This window comes from Pseudorca crassidens, chromosome X (genome assembly GCF_039906515.1).
Source record: "Pseudorca crassidens isolate mPseCra1 chromosome X, mPseCra1.hap1, whole genome shotgun sequence".
NCBI lineage: Eukaryota > Metazoa > Chordata > Mammalia > Artiodactyla > Delphinidae > Pseudorca > Pseudorca crassidens.
Genome location: NC_090317.1, coordinates 121,330,649 through 121,348,959, shown reverse-complemented (window position 1 = coordinate 121,348,959; position 18,311 = coordinate 121,330,649). Strand labels below are relative to the sequence as shown.

At 44.8% G+C, this 18,311-nt stretch overlaps 1 protein-coding gene across 1 annotated transcript in view; it reads right to left on the bottom strand.

Moving 5' to 3' along the window:
- PIR (pirin) overlaps positions 1–18,311 on the bottom strand; it is a 102,250-nt gene that overhangs the window by 57,580 nt on the left and 26,359 nt on the right. The window contains exons 4-5 of the mRNA XM_067724680.1: positions 4,552–4,635; positions 2,435–2,641 (exon numbers count right to left, since the gene is read on the bottom strand). Of these exons, the coding sequence (XP_067580781.1) occupies positions 2,435–2,641; positions 4,552–4,635 (291 nt within the window). The remainder of the gene's footprint in view (positions 1–2,434; positions 2,642–4,551; positions 4,636–18,311) is intronic.

Below are 18,311 nucleotides of genomic sequence, written 5' to 3'. Positions count from 1 at the left end.
TTCAATGGTCTGCCCTAAGCCACACAGCTAGTTCATGGTGGTGATTCTAATCCAGACCAGCTGTCTCCAGAGTCCACACTGGTAACCACAGCACCGCATGGCCTCTCAGAGCCCAAATTAATGCTGCCCAGGCTTCCAAGAGTCCCTTATTCAAATGCTCTCATAATAAAGACTGATCGGGCTTCCCTGGTGGTGCAGTGGTTAAGAATCCGCCTGCCAGTGCAGGAGACACGGGTTTGAGTCCTGGTCCGGGAAGATCCCGCATGCCGCGGAGCAACTGGGCCTGCGCGCCACGACTACTGAGCCTGGGCTCTAGAGCCTGTGAACCACAACTTCTGAGTCCGCGTGCCACAACTACTGAAGCCCGCCCACCTAGAGCCCGAGCTCCGCAACAAGAGAAGCCACCGCAATGAGAAGCCTGCGCACCGCAACGAAGAGTAGCCCCCGCTCACCACAACTAGAAAAAAGCCTGCGTGCAGCAGCGAAGACCCAATGCAGCAAAAAGTAAATATAATTTATTAATTAATTAATTTTAAAAAATAAAGACTGATCAGTTATTTAGGAGAATGTAATTCACTTCAGAGGTTTCAGTTGACAAAAAGAGAGAGGCTGGCAGCTACTAAGACATTATTTCACTAAGTTAAAACATTATTAACCTCTGGTTTCTAATTCTTAGTTGGGATTGCAAGAGCACGTGGTCTGCTGCTTGGAAGTGCTTTAAAATGTCCTCCTGCCTGTAACTGGTACCAGCTCTGACATTAAAACTGCACTGTATTTTCTATAAATGAGAAGCAGTTCTAAATGTTAAGGATTCATGATATTGCTGGCTTTGATTATGCATTAAATCAGTGGTCTAATTTCTCTTTTTAGCTGCAGATAACTCTTTTTGTAAGTGAAATCTTAAAGACAATACCAATACATGTGACTGGGTAAAGCCTTGGGTTTTGGTTGAAGTGGAGAGAAGGAAATCTCTTGACCTTTACCATCTGCCTCAGTATCCCAAGAAGACCCGTCCCTAGAGTCCTGAAAACACAGAATGAAAAACGCCAAGGGCAACACAGTGAGCCGCCTCTCCTCTGCACCAATTCAGCTCTCCTTAGACCCTCCCTGCCTGACTCTACACAAGGTGAGGTCCTCTGCCTTATACCTGAAAGACCTCACAGGACCTGTATTCTCCCCTGTGAAGCTGAAGAGAAGGAAACTAGACGCACAGTTGAAAAGCGCACTGCCCAATGCTTGGCAAAACACGAATGGGTCACAGAAACAATGAAGGGTGACGTTTCCAACTGCAAAGTAACGTGGAGGCCTGCCAGGGCGTAGATAGCAGTCAGCTATATATGCTTATTAGGGAGTGAATTTTGATATTTTTTTTCTTCAATCACTTCTGTTTGCACTGGAAGCAAAGCAAAATAACACATACTCCTAGGCACAGTACAGGAAAAGAACTGCGGGTTACGGTGCAGGAAATACAAAAACCAGTGAAGTCCTAACCAGTAATCATGACCAACCTCTTAACCATGAATGCATCCCACTGCCTGGCCATCATCCCTGTGGGTGCATATAAACAAAATTTAAATTTACATAAATTAGTATTTAAAATAGTTTTAAGTGCTCTTTGCACGAAGAGAATGGCAAAGTGGTTCCCAATATATTGATACCACTCAACAACAGGTAACAGACAACAGGTAGCACGTGTGGAACTGGAGGTGGGGGGGGCCCTCCCAGATCCCCCCTTCCCATCCCTTTTGATCATTTCCGCCTAAGAGACCACATTACCGAGCTCACCACCAGAAGCCTGGGCTCCAGGCAAGCAGTTCTGGTGCGCAATTAACACAGTACTGGCCATACCCTTTTCCTACCAAAATCTCTTCACAAAGTTTAGCCAAAATTGATCTCATTTGATTAAAAGGTGGGACTTGGAACCGAAATATTATAAAGTCTCAGTTAAGAAGAATGTACAGGGCGTGGCGTGTATGGATTAAATACATGTTCAAGTTAATTTTTTTAAAAACCTCTCTATGATGTCGTAGTGTGCCGTCCTTACTAAGTTGAGCATAAATAATTAAATCAATCTTCGGGGAGTGGAGTCAGTTCTGGTTTTTGTTTCTTAAACGAGGCACTCTAAAACTGCACGATAAACAAAAGGAAACAGGCTCAATCTGCACACATATTAAGATGAATCTTGAAAACTGCTTTTTTACCAAATTCTTTACATGGGCTTGCTTTCCTGTAATTTTCCTAACTCTAAAGGTTTGCACGTGGCAAAATAAATTCTGGGTTCCCTTAGGTTGCATTTATTCTGACACCTTTGAAGCAAGTCCACCCCCTGGGACTTGAACCGTGACAAACCCGGTGAGAGTTGTCGACCCAGAGCGGGCCAGCCTCGTGTCGCCGCATACCTCAGCTTTCACAAACACACCACAGCGCGGCTTACCTTGACTCCCAGGGCTTCTCCAGAAATGACAGCAACGGTCACGGCCTCCTTACTGGGTTTAGGGATTTCGCTGCTTTTCAGTTCCTGGTACCGAGGCTCCACCATCTTCTGTGGGCTCCTCAAGTTAACCCACAGCTGTAGGCCGTGGACTGGCTCCTCCGAGCAAGGCATCTCGGCGTGCACGATGCCCCGGCCCGCGGTCATCCACTGCAAACACCAGACCGGCAAGAAGGAAGTGTGACCCGGCCTCTAATGAGTCCACAGGTGGGACGATTACCACTTGGTAACTAAGTCAGGCACCTTACAAGTCTGCTTTCCGAGGAATAACAAAACGACAGAGACGACTGCTGCGGCCCTTTCCAGTTTTCCAAACATGTCCCATGCTTCCGCGTGTGTGATCAAATCATCAGCTCTGGAATTCACACAAATGGAAGAACCCCCTCTTTGGCATCCCTGAGTCTTAGATTGCGCCCCTAGATGGGGAGTTGCGGGCAGAGAGTAAACTGAGAAGTGCTCTCGGGAGACGCATCTTAACAAGTGAAGAAAGCAGGATTGGGCAGGGGGAGAAGCCAATCACCAATGCAGTTATTGTACAACGGAGGCCTTAGCCGAGCCAACAGGGAGCTCTGGAGTCGGATGAAACTTCAGAATTGTCCCAAATTGAGGCTTTCCTATCCCCACATCAGCAAACCCTTGACTGTGGGCCACCCTGCAGTAGCGAGCACAACCTTGGGAGAGGCGGTTCCCGGGACAGAGGGCAGCGCCCAGAGTGGGATGCAGCTGAGAGCCATCAACAGCCGGTATTCGCAGCAGCTGGAGGACACGAGGTGGGCCTACTGGTACCCGTGGAGGCCCACGGGACCCACCACACCATAGGCAGCTGACTTCAACATGGGGAACGGAGCCCTCACCACTTGGAGGAAGTTACTGCCTCCGCTCTTCTGCAGACTTTTCAAGCGTTCATTTATTTCTTTACTGAGAGCACATGAGGGGCCAGCCCCAGATGCCAACCTCGGGATCTGAGGATAAAGGGATAGAACACAATAGGTAGGTTTCTTGCCCGTCTCAGCTTGGGTTCTCCCACAGAAGATGCTGAGACAAGGGCTCGAGTGCAGGGAGTATATTTGCCAAGTGGTACAGAAAGCACAAGTAGGGAAGAGCAGGAAGGGTGAGCCAGGCAAGGGAGAAAGCCACAAAGGGGGGTTAACGAGCAGGTTACACCTGTGGGCATCTGGGGCTCAATCCTACTGGGAACCATGCCGAGGCACGTTAGAATTGATGCATGGAGGACGGAAGAATCCACTTCCGGGGTCACAAGCAGTCGAAGCTACGCTTTACACTCTGCTCCGGGGACAGGTTACTGTTGACTTTTGGGCACGACTCTTTGCCCTTTTGCTTTTCTGTCTCTCAATCTCCTGTTCACTGAAACACCACGATTCAAATATTTGCAGATGTCATCCCCCAAAATATGTAAATGATCCCAGAAACTACCTGTACAGAGTCCACACTTATAAAAACTGGCAAAGATGAACCAAGCACTTCCTGGGGATTTTAATGGTAACACGTCTCAGACAGGACTAGGATGGTGGCCGGGTTTGGGTCATGCTCTTTAAGTCACAACACCTACCCCTGCAGATGGACTGGAAGACAAATAGAAAATTGTCTCAAAGGCAGCAGAGAGATCTAGAAAGATGAGGCCGGAAACTGGCGCCGTGAATGTGGCAGCAACTGGGACATCATGAGTGACCGTGACCTGAACAGCTTCAGGAAAGGTTTGGGGGGCAGTGCTGAGAGGCCAACCCTGATTTCAGTGACTGGAGGATGGGACGGAAGAGAAGGAAGCCGAGACAGTGACCTGTGATTACTTTTTTCAGAAACATCAGGAAAAGCCCTACGTGGGAGCTAAAAACTGATTGTGAGGGCCCAGGGAAGCATGAGAGAGGAATACAAGGGACCTGTGCAGGTTTTCAGGCGGAGTGCAAGAAGCCATAGAAAGGGACAAGTCCAAGGTGTAACAGACAGAGCAGGGGACGCGGGAAGCTACCAGAAGTGGGTGGGACGGAGCAGCCTCACCCAAAGACTATGAAACCATCAGCCATTCCTCATCTCGGCCATACCTGCAGGTCTCCTGGGTTCAACTGACCAGTGTGTCCACAGAAGTCTTCATGGGCCATGCTGCCCCCTTCCAGGAGGTAAGATACCTTTGGGAAAAAAAAAAAGAAAAAAAAAAAACAGAAGAAAAAGTAGGTGTTGGAGGGCTGTGAAGAGTTGTTCACTTTTTCCACTGAAAATGTGTTGACCAAAGTGTCGGGAGCAACTAAGATGGTTGAGCGAGCTGAGGGGATGAACCTCAGTGACAGGGCCACGCTAGCCTGAGCAACATCTTTGAGAGAATTTCAAGTGGGAGCCCCTTCCTCCGGGCAGATGCAGCCCTGAGCAAGCAGAGCTCCCAGCTGGGTGAGAGGGACCGCCACTCATACCCTCAGCCCGCCGGGACGAGGCCCTGCCACGGTGGGTCCCAGAGCCCAGGGTGAAAGAGAGGCAGCTCCTGTTGAAACAGCAGGAGCCTTGTTACCAAGGCCACGTTCACCCAGGTGTGTGGGACGACAGCTCTCAGGCCTCCACACCTTCCTTCACAGGCTGATAGGAGAAATCCAAAGGACGTATGTCTTTCCAACACCAGGCACACACACTCCTGAGGTGCTCAATAAATGCTGGCGAGATGTATCAGATGAATTCACAGAAATGAAAGTCAACTTTTCCAGAGGCAAGACCGTACTAAATCTAAAAGCATTGTCCGTGTTGACATTCTGTGTTGTCCGTCACAGTAGCCACTAGCCACAAGTGGCTACGTTTAAAATAATTAAACAAAATAAAAAATTCAGCTGCACTAGTCACATTTCGCAGGTTCAACAGCCCCATGTGCCTAGTGGCCACCACAGTGGACAGCGCAGATTACGACGCATTTCCATCTTTAAAGAAAGTTCTATTTGACGACACTATCTTGGTAAATAAATCTGCGTAGCAGCAGCCATCTATGGGAGGCATTGTGTGCAGGGGGCAAAACCCTCCTGGGAGCGTCTGCAATCACAGTACCTCTTGGCAGAACGAAATTTCACCGATTCTAAACAGCACTAGAAAATCGAGCCCTTCTCATTTCATGATTTCACTAAACGGAAAAGTCAAGCAGCTCTACAATTCTCATTTTAAAAACGACTGTGATTATCCTAACTAACAAAAACGAAAAAGACACCCAACTACTTAGCGTTTTAAACTACCCCAGGGACATGGTAACATTTGAAATGTAAGACTTAACACCGAAAGCTTAAGACGCCGTTCGTACGTTGGTGCTGGGGTCCTCTCTGTACCCCTCTATTTAGATTCGACTTTCCATTTTGCTCATTTTGTACACACTTATGAAATTCATCTGTAATGCCAACAAGAAATACCAATCAGCCACAACAGCTCTGAAAGGTGTCTGCAAAACCATGTTTACTGGCGAACCACGCGTGGCTCCCCGCCTCAGGCTTACGGGTGACAACTCCGATCGTTTGCATCATTGGATGAAGTTTTCACGTTCTAGCTATCCAAATGCTTTCTTTAAAGCTTAATGTGTTTATCCGTTTTAACCTTGGAAACTGTACTTCAAAACTCTCTTTAACCATTATTAAACGAGCAAACCAGAAAATGCAGTCTGCAATTAAAATCCCAACATCTCTTGTAATTATGTAAGCCAGATCTAATTTTTGCTCAAAGACTCATTCCACCAAATATAGCAATTTAAGTCACTACTTAAAAAGAGTAAATAATACTTTTTAAGGAACAAATCACAAATCTCTAAAACCACAAAAAAGAAAGAGTAGAAATATTATATTTCAACAGGAAAGAAAAACAAAAAAAAATACACCCAAGAGGTAATAAGAGAAGAGAAAATATCTATGAAGGTTTCAGCATATATATCAGATACTACTGTTTTACACAAATAAGATTATTTCCTCCTCCATACAAGAACGCATTATATATGTCTAGGCCAGATTGTTTTTGCAGTCTGTTTTTGCTGTATCCTAAGGCATAAAAAGTAGATCTAACTTTTTTTAATATGAAAATTCAAAAAGTTGTTTCATAACCTATAAGTGGCAATGGGTTTCTGATCATTTTCCTATACATTTGTGTAGTTAGGAACTAGCCAAAAGATTATCAATTCATAGATGTAAAACTTACAACAGAATACTTTTTAAATAATAAAGATTTATGAATTCATTGAACAAATAGTCATTGAGGTCTTCCAATGGAAACGACACAGAAAATATCAATAATTGTTTTCATGAAGCTCATATTCTCATGCAGAAGAGAGTAACTGGGAATAAAATACGGAGTAAGGGTCCTGCTGGGTAAGTACACGGTCGTGTGAGGAGCACAGGAAGGATTTAGCTCACACTTGGGCGCCAGATAAAGCTTCTCGGAGGAAGTGAGTCCTAAGGAGGGAAGGGAGTAAGCCAGACAAAAAAAGATGGCAGTGAAGGTGGGCCAGGAGTGTGTTTCAGGCACGTGTGAAGACCAAGAAGTGAGGGAGATCATGACTCACGCAAGGAGCACGAATGGCAAGAGACAAGAAGGGGCCACAAAATAAAACCAAGATTGCACTAACACTAGATTCAGCCATGACCTTGGTGTCCTATATCAGTGTGACCCCTGCTCCATCAGCAGGGCAGGACCTTCCACCCAGTGTTAGGGAAAACCTCCGCTGCCCTTGGTGGTATCTCCCTCCCCATGGAGGGTACTCCATTAACATTAACACTCCTCAACTCCTGCTGTATCTCACCCACCCCTCCATAGTGGGAAGGAAACAGCTTGATCTGATTGGTGGACTTGAAAGAAGCAGCTGCGCTCGCATAGCTGAACCCTGCTTCTCCTCTTCCTCTTTGGGAATCAGCCTGCCACAGGTCAGGGTCCTCTTCCGCTCTTTGCCTCTGTGAGAAGGGCCAGCCCCCATGGCAGTGGCCTGCAGGGCTCCAGCACAGCCAGTGAGGTCTGAATGGAGTCTGCCTCAGTTTCAGGTGCTGTATTCAGAAGCCCAGCTGCCTGCAGATATAAGCCACATTCGACAGTATCAGCTTTATTGGAAATAAAGGTCTATTTTTGTCCGCTATCTTTCTTACTCTTTCATCTCAACTGGTTCGGAATTCAGGCTAGGAAAGCAGGCCATCGTTTATTCTGCCTCTTCATATTCCCACCTCAGGGCAACTTAAGACCTGGTCCTGTCATGCTCTTGAAATCTTATACTACGGCCTTATAAAAAACCCACCTCTTCTGGAGCAAATTTTATTTTATTTATTTTTATTTTATTTTATTGAGTGCCGGATCTTGAAACCAAGTATTTGTAGAGCACTTACTCCAGCGCAAGTCGAGCTGGCTGACACGAGGACTCTTCGTGTGTCATCCTGCAGAACAATGTCACCGAGGTATACTGTGTACAGAATGGCCTTGGTAGCAACCTTTATCCCAGCAAGTGACAGGCAGATGGCTACAGACACTGGAGGGTCTAGACTGTGGTTAATTTTATGTGTCAACTTGGCTGAGCTAAGGGATGCCCAGATAGCTGGTAAAACATTTCTGGGTGTGTCTGTGAAGGTGTTTCTGGATGAGATTAGCATTTGAATCAGCAGACTGAGGAAAGAGGATCCAGCATCGCCAGTGTGGGTGGGGCACGATCCAATCCGTTGAGGGCTCGAATAGAACACAAAGGTGGAGGAGGGATGAGCCTTTGCTCTGTCTTCTTCAGCTGGGACGACAATCTTCTCCTGCCCTCAGACATCAAAGCTCCCGATTCTCAGCCTTCGGATTCTGGGCCTCGGTCTGAATTATACCGCCACCTTTCCTGGTTCACCAGCCGGTAGACAGTAGACTGTGACATTTCCCCACCTTCCTTAATCACACGAGCCAATTCCTATAATAAATCTCCTCTCACATAATCTCTATATATCCAATTGGTTCTGTTTCTCTGGAAAACCCTGACTAGATTTTAAGTCTAAAACCCCCTCCTGGAAACTTGCTATCGTAATGGCAACAGTGCAACATTGGCACGGGAACAAAGGAGATCCATTTGTAGGGGAAATTAACATATAATGACAGCAATTTCACATCAGTGGGGCAAGGATGCCTTTTCCAATAAACGGTATTGGAACAAGTGACTGACCAAATGAGACATGACTAAAAGAATGTTCACAACCTAAAAGTTGAGAGCTATATTGTATTCGGCGGGCATACTAAGGACCTCAAGCCCGAGAGGCAGCGTCTCAAGTAAACCTGAGAAACTGCTCCGAGGAGGCCAGGGGGAGGCAGGATATATAGGGGTTTTGCAGCAAAGGGCAGGTAGTCTGTAGGTCGAAAGATTACTGTTAATTAAAGAAAACCAGATATCTCACGTTAAGGAATTTAGGGCTTTTCTACGAATGGGAAGATGCAGGAGTCTGGGCTCACTGAAACCATTCCTTTGCTATGCACCTCAGCTATCTGGGGCCAGGATCCTGTGTTTTCACATCCTGAGTCTCCTCAGGGCTCACTGTGGGAAGTGGCTGCAGTCTGACGGCTGCTAGATGGCAGGTATTCTTTCATCCCTGAGTTCCCTCAGGGCTCTCCAGCTCACCAAGTCGGTGGCTGCAATCCCTGAGGATTGTGACATCCTTTGTTTACAGATATGGCAGGAAGTATTTTATTTCTCAGAGAAAAGAGAGTAAGCCCCCACTACATGCAGAAACGTGTTCCAAATGGATTAAGGATTTTAAAAATACACTTAGAAGATTTAAATCTAAGGAGACAACAAAAATCCAAAATGTCTGCACAAATCTATCTCAGCAATGTTTATTATGATGGCAAAAAGACAGGAACAATCTGGACGATGGGTTAATAGGGTACACTTAGCTAAATAATGGTACAGCCATACAAGAGGATATTATTATGCACCTGTTAAAAAGTGATACAGATCTCTATTCACTGATACAGAAAAATGAAATATTATTTAATCAAAAAAGCAGGCTACAGAGCAGTAATTGTATTTAAAGGGTCAAAGGCAACGATGCATTTAAATGGGTTCATTCAAATAAAACTGTAGCCCGTCATGCTGTCTACGCGTGTAAGTGCCTGGATGGACACGTGTCAAAATGTGAACAAAGGTCATCTCCAAAGGGTGGAAATGCAAGTACGTTTTATTATCTGCTTTCTCTTCTGCTGGTCTACATTTTCTGCAATGAGTAGTTTACTTTTTTACAATGGAAATTTTTTTATTTGGGGAAAATAAAAAGATGTTGCCACTAATCAGTGAATGAAATGCTTTATTGTGCACAGATGCTGGCGAATATTGGTTCCCTGTGTGCGTAAACTGGGGCTGGAAGGAAGGCAATAAGACATAAGGCAAAACACTAAGAATCAGAATAACTCCCTATTACCTGTGAGGACCACATAGGTACCTCTGCCTTTAATATGCTGCTAGATGGGAAAGATCTGGAATTCTTATAGAGGGCACTCATGCCAAAATAAGAATTAAGCACTTAGGACTCCATACCGAGCTTAAGAATTTCAGAGGACAAATAAAAAGCTTCCAAACTTCATACAACCAGCCAAACTACACTGAGCAGTGTCTAGAATTGCTTTCCTTTTCCTGTTATTCATGTACTTTTAATTAAAATAACTGCATAATAAAGGCAAATTTCTTTCTGTTTGGGCTGAAGCTCCCCTTTGGCTTCTCAAAGGAGTCTCTTTCAAATCATGTTCTTTCCCTCCCCCAAGATCTTTCAATTATCCAAGCCTAGGGACTTTCAAGTTGTTAATCATCTAAAACTATGTCAGGCAACTTGCAAAAGTAAATTGTCGGGAACATGAGTCACTTAAAGATAAAAATTTACATGGATATCAAAAGAGGGTTTTGGGTTTTTTTTTGCAAATTTTATTTTAGGGAGCAGTTCCAACACTGTTTCTAAAAGACTGACGAGACCATTACTGCTGCCTTTTTCCCCTACCTTTGCCGTGTGGATGTGCTCTTTTCTCTGGCAGTACACAAGTAAACAGCATCTCCCCTATCCTAAATAAAATCTGAATTAGAGAAGTCTGGCCAACGAGGCTTTACTGAGTCTGTAATGCCAACCTTTTACTACTTAAAGCAAAAAACATGCTTTTAGCCTTTGGGGAAAGAAAAATCAGAAACCCAGGAAATTTTATTTACTATCTTTTATTTATTTATTTATTTTTGCTAAGTGCTGTAAATGTTACACTGAGACCTTAAGGATAAATTAAGGGCTGCAGAGGATTAAAAAACAAACAAACCTCAGGCAGTACTTTGAGAACTGACATGATCCAGATGATTTTTTAGGCCATTACATAATCGCAAACACCTGGAGAATTGCCGTGGGTGGTTGAGGGGATTGGGAGTGTTATGTTTAAACTGGAGACTTGCATGTGTCTAATTAAGTAAGAAATCTGTAATTTGAAACAGGTGTTTTCTTAAAGGACTTGCCGTGCTTCCTGGTCCTGCTGCATCCTTTCCTGGTCCTAAACTTTCCACGGGTCTTTACGAAATATTTGTGCTTCCTTGTCAGTTCTTATTTGTTTCTGTGTTTGTTTGTATTTGGAAAGAGAAAGACACAAACCCGCAACAGTAATGAAAGTAAAGCATTACCTGCAATATGAAGTTTAGAGAAGGTGTACCTCAAGGAGCTATAAATGAATCCTGAAGAACTACAGCACTGAACAGAGTTTGTTGTTTCTGGTTGGTATTTAGGAAGAAGAGTGTCCCTGTTACAGATGCAAAACACACTCTTTAAAAGAAAAAGGTTATATTACAGATTAAACTCTGTTTTCTTTTAATTTCCATTTGCCCTAAAATGGTGCCCTTTTCTCTATTGGTAGCTGAGTAGGAAAAAGAGAAAAACAAAACAAAAACACGGGTTGAGGTCATGGCTGATGAGAGAGGCCGGCAGGGAACATCTTGCGTAATCGAAGCGGCTAACTGGTCTTCAAGGACAGAAACAGCATGTTTGAATGCATACAATCCAGGACCCGACTTATTTTACAAAAATGTCTTAATTTCTTGAGTAATCACTGAGAAACCTAGAAATTCACACCCCGCCCCCAAGTTGGCTCATCCAATCACGACCCCACAAAAACACCTTCACAAGTGCCAGAAGGTCGTTTGCACAAAAGAGGAAAAGAGAAGCAACATGGTTTAGGTATTCAGCCAAGGGGCAAACCCAAACCTTTTAACGCTCTGCCACAACCCCCGGAGACGCCCCCTGCTGGTGAAGCCCTGCCTCGGGAGCCACTCGGGCACTGGAGCCTGGGTGGGAACCTGGGCTTTGCCACTTACTTGCCAGGTGTGAGATGTGGGGTGAAGGCCTTAACTTCTCGGAGGCTCAGTTTCTTCACTTACAACAGGGACCTAGGCAATGAGCTCACCGAGCATGGTGAGGGATAACCCAGGTGACGTGTGCAAAGCACATAACAAGTGTTCAGTAAGTTCTAGAATCAGCACGTTTGCCACATTCCTCGAGCAGAGATCCTGTTCATGGGTCCTCCCTCTGGTCCTCACTGGAGCTTCCTGGAATGATTTCCCCCAATATTCTCATGGTTTGCGTCCTTACTTCGTTCAGGCCTCTGCTCAAATATCACTGCCTAGAGACTTCCCTTGCACTCCAGTGGTTAAGACTTAGCCTTCCAATGCAGGGGGTGTGGATTCGATCCCTGGTCGGGGAGCTAAGATCCCACATGCCTCACGGCCAAAAAACCAAAACAGAAAACAGAAGCAATACTGTAACAAATTCAATAAAGACTTTAAAAATGATCCACATCAAAAAAAAAAAAAAAATGTCACTGCCTAAGAGAGGCCACCCCCAACCAGGTCATCTAACTGGTCAATCTATTCTCAATCCTCCGACTCTGTTTCTTCTTCCTAGCTTTTTCATGAAGGGCACTATATTATGTAATTATTTGGTTATTCATTTATTGTCTGTCTTCCCTAAGAAAATGCAACCTCCCTGAAGGCTAGAACATATAGCTGACACTGAAGATGGATGGATGGATGGATGGATGGATGGATGGATGGAAGGAAGGAAGGAAGGAAGGAAGGAAGGAAGGAAGGAAGGAAGGGCAGCATCTTGTATTTGCGTAGCATTTCAGCACTTAAAAAGCATATGATCCTGGGAATATATTATCACCTACACGATACTGATGAAAACATTGTGGCTTAGTGTGATTAAGTTTACACCATTAATAGTAGCAGAGAAAGGACTTAACATTTTCTGTCTCTGAGAATAAAACTATTTTCACTCCCCCACAATGTCCCACGGATGCTGGCGCCATCTTGGCAGTAACACAGGTGTTGTGAGCACAGCACCTGCCTTGGAGGAGACGGCTGATGGGAGCTGCAAGGGGAGCCAGCGCTGCCAACTGCGAGGGCTTCAGGCAACCTGGCACCTCTGGCAAAGAAAGGGTCCTTGCTATTGTATACAAAGCTGAAAACAGGCCTCGGGATTCCCAGGTGAAGTGGAGAAGAGGTTGATGGAGGGCCAGGCAGCCCCGTGATCCCGCGATGAGGTGATCACGGGATCCTTCTTTGGTGTGGACGTTGACAAGTTCTACCCAACAACGTCTAACTACAGAGCAATGAACAAATGACTTGAAAGCAACTCTCCTTTTCTATTTTTCTGTTGCTCCCCTCACAAAAGTCTCCCAAATTTACTAATTTTCCTTTCACCCTGAATAAAATTTCAGACATGCACATCGAGGTTCTATGATGATCACATTCCCAAATCTACTCAGGCTGAATTGCAAACTTCCTGAGAATCTTCCAGCTGCTTCTAGAACCCCAGATTCAGACATGCCCTTCCTCTTCAAACTCCACTCAGGAGTCAACCCTTTGGGGGAATCTCTTCAGACAAACTACCCCTGGCTCCCCATGTCGTCAGGCCAGCCTCTTAACTGATACCACCTACATCTTGTAAAACTGTGGTCAAGGCGTTCACGTCCATTGTTTCATTTCCCATGTTATACTGAAGGGGCTTCTAGGGAATGGTGTGCCAGCTTCTACAATTACCCCAATTTCCCACATACAAAAGCACTATGTCGGGCTTCCCTGGTGGCGCAGTGGTTGAGAATCTGCCTGCTAACGCAGGGGACACGGGTTCGAGCCCTGGTCTGGGAGGATCCCGCATGCCGCGGAGCAACTAGGCCCGTGCGCCACAACTACTGAGCCTGCGCATCTGGAGCCTGTGCTCCACAACAATAGAGGCCGCGATAGTGAGAGGCCCGCGCACCGCAATGAAGAGTGGCCCCCGCTTGCCACAACTAGAGAAAGCCCTCGCACAGAAACGAGGACCCAACACAGCAAAAATTAATTAATTAATTAAAAAAAAAAAAAGCACTATGTCTGTACCCAGCGGGAAAGTGGGTACTTCGAAGCACTGTTGCTTAAGAGTGCCCTCTGCTGCTCCTTATGACCTGTGCTCACTGTTTTTCTAAAATCAGTTCTCGCCAAACCAGGGAGCTGTCTGGCTAAAAGATTCACCAATGACTAAGTATGTCTTCCAGCCCAAGCGCGTTGTCTCTGCTCAAAGAACACGTGTCCATGGGGCAGGCTGCCCTCTATTCATCAAGGGAGGGGATGTGCTGTGGTGTAGAAGTGAGTTTTCCTCTAGTTAAAAGCTGTCAAGGTCAACATCCAAGAAAGAAAGGCCTGAAACGCTCCTCCGCACACATGGTCCTAGGCAGGCTTGGGGCTCACAGGGCTCTTACAGAGACAGAGTTAAGGGAATCATGTCGATTTCCCTCGTTTTAATATTTTGTTAAAATTTCATTATAATAATATTTAATTTAATTAAGCAGGTGACACCTTTTGGTGGGTGATTTCTTATTATTCCTGATTCAATTCATTGTAAGGATCTAATTTCTGAATGTTTCAGTGAATGTGTTCATTGCACTTGATGTTATCGGGCCACAGTTCTCGGGATTTTGGACTTCAAGAAGCAATAAAACACTTTATAATAAGGGGGTGTGATACAGGGATGCCAATTTTTGTCTTTCTTTTGTCTTTTTTTTTTTTTTTTTTTTTTTTTTGCAGTACGCAGGCCTCTCACTGCTGTGGCCTCTCCCATTGAGGAGCACAGGCTCCGGACGCGCAGGCTCAGCGGCCATGGCTCACGGGCCCAGCCGCTCCGCGGCATGTGGGATCTTCCCGGACCGGAGCACGAACCCATGTCCCCTGCATCAGCAGGCGGACTCTCAACCACTGCGCCACCAGGGAAGCCCTTTCTTTTGTCTTTTTAAATAATCCTTTAATTTTGGAATATTTTTTAATCTCATTTTCTTTTTATTTCATTTCAGCCTGCACAAGAGAAAATGTCATCACAAACTCGTAAACAGGAAGTTAGAAAGCACCCAAGGGGAACACAATGATTATCCCTTCCCTACCTTCAGGGAGCTACTGGTAATTCCAGCAGGGAGGACACTACTAAAACATGTAGCTAAGAGAAGCAAATGCTGCAGAGAAGTACAATCAGTCCCACTGGACACAGAAGAAAGATCAATCCTGATGAGGATGAATCTAGAGGAATGGGGGAGTAACTCATGGAGAAGGCAGCCCCCTCAGCTGGTCCCTAAAGGACTGAAATATTGGGGAAAAGCTGGGGTGGGTGGGGCAAAACGGTACAGAGAAGGAGGAAAAGAATCTTTAGGTTGTAATAAAAGGTCATAAGCAACTAAAGCACCATTTTGTTAATTATCATGTTATTCCTCATCATGAATGGTCTCCTTGTGGCTACAAGAAGTTCAATGATTGGTCCTTAAATATCCCAGCAGTCAACCAACCCAATCCATTTCCTCATTTTACTGGAAGTTCAGAGAAGTGAGAGCATTACTTTGAACTTATGGGCAGGAAAATCCAGGTCCCTGAACCATGAGAGCAGTGGGTCCCACACTAAGTTACAGAAGAAGTATGAGGTGCTCACAGTTTGAGGATCTGTGCCACCTGCGCAACCTCACTTCAAATGCTATGAACGTGTCTATGTATTGAAACACTATGAGATGTACAGAATGGGAACTTTGTTCCAGGAGTGGGAGCATGGAAGAGTGGACCGGTGTGGGCCTGGGATCAGAGGGTCCCACCTGCCGTGTACGGGCCGTGAGCTTGACAAGTCACCACTTCTCTGGCCCCTGTTTGCTCATCTGTAAAATGGGGGGTGGGCATGTGTGCGAACAATTCCTGCCTTTCAGGGCTGCTGTGAGGTTTAGAGCTAAAGCAGACGCAGCACGTGAAGCGTCTCATGCAACAGGGAGCTAATATTACTGCGCAGCAAATTTCCTTTACATTTACTCCTGCATGTTCAGGCATTTCACTTGAAAAGAGTGTACTGACGGGTAACTCTGAAGCAGCTTTGCTAATGGTGCTCAACGTGTGGAAGAAGCTTTTTGTCACGTAATCATCTGTGTTAACTTATTTTAGACTTATCTTTGGTCTCACTTAAGAAGCATTATTTTATATTTGGCAACATAAAAGAATGTTTAACGACTAGTATATAGTCTTTATTACATCCCGCTTCAATTTGTCTACTTAAGAACTCTAGGAATGTAGTCTCTCAGACACGAATGGTTTCTGTTTGTAATTGGAATCGGGTGGGGGAGTGGGGCAGATGGGGAAATTGGTTGGGAAAATATTTTGACTACTTTCAAAGAATATTTCCATTAAACTGCTTCTTTCCCTCATATGACCTATGCTGGGAGCTGTCCTGAGCACTGCAGGGTATTCAGCGGCATTCCTGGCCTCTACCCACTAGATGGCAGTAGCACCCTCCAGTTGGTATAACCAGCATGGTCTCCAGACATTGCCACAAGACCCTGTGCGGACAGAATCACCCCCAGTTGAGAACCACTGACACAGTCTAAAAGCCAGACTTTTAGACTAAAGATCTTCCCTGAAACCCTCCCAGACTTGTTAGAAGTGCTAGCTTCTCCCTCAGAATGCAAAACTACATCAGTTGGACCTCTCTGGTTCCTCCTTAATCATTTTCTAACTTTCTTACAAACTGGAAGTCCTCTGCCCCCACTTGTAAACTCATGCACACGCATCCGTGTATACACACACACACAATTATAGTTTCCTTTCGGACAGGGAACACGTTGAGGAGGAGAAAGTTATGCTTTTTAATTTGAGGCCCTTTTAAATTTCATGGGCACCCCTAATGGTGCACAAATGTTTCCTACAGGAAGCTGCCCCTAGATCACACCCCACCCACCTTCCACTCTGGCGTATGTTATTAACTTATCTGGTTGACTGGAATAGAACACAAACGAGCTCGATTTCATGTGGAGAAGGCCGCCCCAAGGTGAAGGCCTCAGCAAGAGTTCCTGGAGAGCAAGTGAGCGCCAGGACCTTCATCAACCATGACAGAGAACACGGTTTATCTTCAAATGTGGCGTGTGAAGAGGGAATTTTGAATATATATTTTAAACAACCAATATACATGCTCCAAATTCTAACGGTACAAAGAGAAAAAGAGGGTTAGAGTGAAAATTAACTCTTTCCCACTCTCCCTCATCACCCAGTAACCTTCCCTGGAAGGTACATTATCAGCTTCTTGGGTGTCCTTTGAAGAGAGAATCTAGGCACTCCCAAGAATCAAAGTATGAGTGGAAACAACCCGAATGTCCATCATGAGATGACTGGATAAACAAAATGTCACACAGCCATACAATGGACTATTAGCCATAAAGGAATACGGTTCTGACACATGCTACAACATGGATGAAGCTTGAAAACATTATGCTAAGTGAAAGAAGCCAGTCACAAAAGACCACATACTGTAAGATTCCTTTTATATGAAGTGTCCGGAACAGGCAAATCCATAGAAACACAAAGTTTCAGATGTTGTCAGAGGTTGGGGGACATGGTGATGCGATTGACTGCTAATGGGTGATGGCTTTCTTTTGAGGGGTGATGAAAATGTCTAGAATCAGTGGTGAGACTTGCACAATCTTATGAATATACTAAAAACCACTAAATTTTCAAAAAAGCTTTGTGAATATATATTTTTATCTGCCGTTATATGTCTTCTCTCTAAGCACCATCTTCTTTCGGTATTGTTACGTGAATTCTGTAATTCTGTTTTCTTTGCATCAACGTAATCTGTGGAAGTCATCATTCATTCAGAGAGTCCCCCTTCCCCACAATAAATAATAAACCATTTTGGGGAAAGAATAAAGGTACAGTCTTTGCTCTTTATACAAATCCCACATTATGCCGTAACAATTTTGTACCTTGCCTCTGTCACTTTCCAACTATCATGGACATGATTCTTTATCAGGACCTATCAAGCTGTGACATTCTTCTACCAGCTGCGTAGTATGTCATTATATGCACACATGCATGTAAACCACTAGTTCTCAACTGGCGGCAATGTGGTGGCTTCCCTGCCCAAAATGCACAACTGGCAATAATACCTGGAGACATTTTTTCTTGTCGCCACTGGAGGTAAGGGGGGTGCTATCGGTATCCGGTGAGAAGGGGACAGCATGCAGCGGAACAACCTACAATGCACAGACCCCCACAGCAAAGAATGATCCAACCAAAATGTCAATAGCGCCAAGGGTGAGAAACCTTGATTTAAACAGACCACGATTCACGAAAATTTAAATTATTTATAATATCTGCTTTTATAAATAATGTTGCATAATATTCCACCTTCCAGACATACAAAAATTTCCTTACATATAATCTCCACATATATAATCATTTCCCTTTTATTTTGGATACTTACTCTGTGCCTTTTTTTCTTTTTTTGACTTTTTAATATTGCACTGGAAGAAACATTTGTATAACAAGCCTCTGTTCTTATGT